Source organism: Emiliania huxleyi (genome assembly GCF_000372725.1).
Source record: "Emiliania huxleyi CCMP1516 chromosome Unknown EMIHUscaffold_186, whole genome shotgun sequence".
NCBI classification, from domain to species: Eukaryota; Haptophyta; order Isochrysidales; family Noelaerhabdaceae; genus Emiliania; species Emiliania huxleyi.
The window spans coordinates 1-2,147 of record NW_005200730.1 but is presented as its reverse complement, the minus strand read 5'-3'; the positions used below and the strand labels follow the sequence as shown (position 1 = coordinate 2,147).

The 2,147-nt window shown below is 74.9% G+C and overlaps 1 protein-coding gene across 1 annotated transcript; it reads right to left on the bottom strand.

Moving 5' to 3' along the window:
* Positions 1 to 107: 107 nt before the first annotated feature.
* Positions 108 to 1,883, bottom strand: EMIHUDRAFT_232889 (hypothetical protein; the record flags this gene model as incomplete). Its single annotated transcript, XM_005782750.1, has 1 exon — positions 108 to 1,883. A coding segment is annotated over one exon (1,776 nt), but the record flags the coding sequence as incomplete, so codon positions are not given.
* Positions 1,884 to 2,147: the final 264 nt, after the last annotated feature.

Below are 2,147 nucleotides of genomic sequence, written 5' to 3'. Positions count from 1 at the left end.
CCCCAGTAGGGGCCCCCACCGGACAGGAAAGAGGGCCCAAGGCTACGGACGGCCGGGGGGGGTCTTTCTCAGATGCAGACCCCAGGCGGCGGCACGCCTTGGGAGGGTTACACGGGTTGCAGGTTCGCCCCCGTCTGGGACGCGAGCGGGAGTTCGTCAGCACGCCCGCCGGGTGCCACCCGCCAATGAGCGGGGCCGCATCGCCATTTCCGCTCGCCGGGCAGCACAGAAGGCGCGCCACGCTGGACGGCTGGGCGGCTTCGCACGTTGGCGGCGAGGACGGTGCAGCGCGGCGGCAGCCGGTCAGCCACTCCGCCAGGGGCGACGGCGCCGCTGCGAGACGCGAGGATGAGCCGACCAGTGCCGCTCTCTGCGAGCCACCTGGCTGTGACGAGGCCCAGCCCGCCCAGCCCGCCGGTGAGGAGGTGCGAGCCGAGGGTGGGCGCGTCGGTCTCGGCGGAGGGCGGCTGGGTGCAGGGCTGCAGTCGAGGCGCGAGAAGCAGCCCCTTGCGAAGGAGGAGGTCGGGCTCGTCGAGCGGTAGAGCGCTTGCGACGGCGAACGCGTGCGCTGCGCTCGCCGGCGCCAGGTCGACCTGGTGCAGGTCTGAGGCGCCCTCTGCTCGCGCCGTGCGGGCGAGGCCGAGCGAGCCGGCGTGGTGGGAGCCGGGCGCGGCGCTGGCTCCGTGAGCGTGCGCGCCGGCGGTCAGCAGAACGAGGCGGGGAGAGGAAGTTGAAGCCAGCCGCTCGCGCAGCAGTGACAAGGCTGCTTCGAGAGTAGTCAGTGGCGAAGAGGCTGCCCGGCCCGCCGCCGCTGGTGCTGCGAAGGAGAGGCCGCCGAAGCGCTCGGTGTTGCCTGCTGGGCTCGGTGATGCCTCATCGAAGCCTCTCTCTCCTCGCCTCGAGCCCAGGACGAGGACCGAGGCCGTGGCGGTGACAGGTGTCTCGCTCCCTTCCCACTCGGTGACGTACAGGTGCCGCACGCGCTGCGCCGACGCATCGAGCGACGCCTTGAGCACACGCGACTCGAAGCCGGCCAGGCGCACGCCCGCCGAGGCGGCGCCGCTGGCGACGACCACCCCGACCGCACCGCCGCCCTCCCGCTCCGCCACCGGCCACGCCGTGCCGCTCGCATCCGCCAGCGCCGCCTCGCCCACAGAGAAGGGCAGCCGCGTCTCGCCCTCCGCCGTCAAGGCGAGCAGCGAGGACAGGTGCAGCGAGCCGTCGAGGTCGGCCGGGTGGACGCGAGTGCCCTCCTTGCGCGAGCGGCGGCACAGCCGGCCGACGGCGGCACCGGCGCTCGAGACGGCCGCCACCTCGAGCGTGCGGTACCGAGGGCCGTACTCGAGGCCGACCGAGCGGAGCAGCGAGTAGAGCGAGGCGGCGTCGACCGCCTCGCCGCACGAGGCGCGAGCCGCGGCGAGCGAGAGGCCAGGGAGATGGCCCGACGCGGCCGATGCGCCGCCGGCGCAGTGAGCCGTCGACGCGTCGCCGCCTCCCTCGGAGGTCACCTCGAACTGCTCCTTGTACACGCCCACCCTCACCCGCGCCTCGCTCAGGCCGCCGTCCAGCACGAGCGGCTGCAGGAAGAAGACGCGCCGCAGCGACGCGCCTCCGCCTCCGCCGCCAGAGAGGGCGACGCACGCCGCGCGAGCCATCTCGAGGTAGGCGGCGGCGGGGAAGACGACGCGGCCCCGCACGACGTGGTCGGCGACGAGGGCGAGGAGGGGCCCGCTGGCTGGCGAGGAGAAGGCGTCGGCCTGCCGCCCATCGGCGTCCGCCTCTCGCTGCTGGAGGAGCGGGTGGGGCGCTTCGCGCCACGCGTAGCGTCGGCGGGCGTAGGCGAGCGGCGGCGGGCTGCTCGTGCCGATAGAGACCGGCGCCGCCTCGAGCACAGCGTGTGCGATCGTGCCGCTGTACCCAAACGAGCTCACGCCGCCCCTCCCCCCCGCCGCGGCATCCAGCCCTCGAGCCAGCTGCGACGGCAGCGCGCACGCCACGCCCTCCACCGCAGAGCCGACGTGCGGGTTGATGCGCCGCAGCTGTGCGTTGGGCGGGGCCCGCGCCTCGAGCAGCCCCGCCGCCAGCCGTAGCAGCCCCGCCAGCCCCGCCGCCGGCTCGGCGTGGCCGCAGTTCGCCTTGAGCTGCCC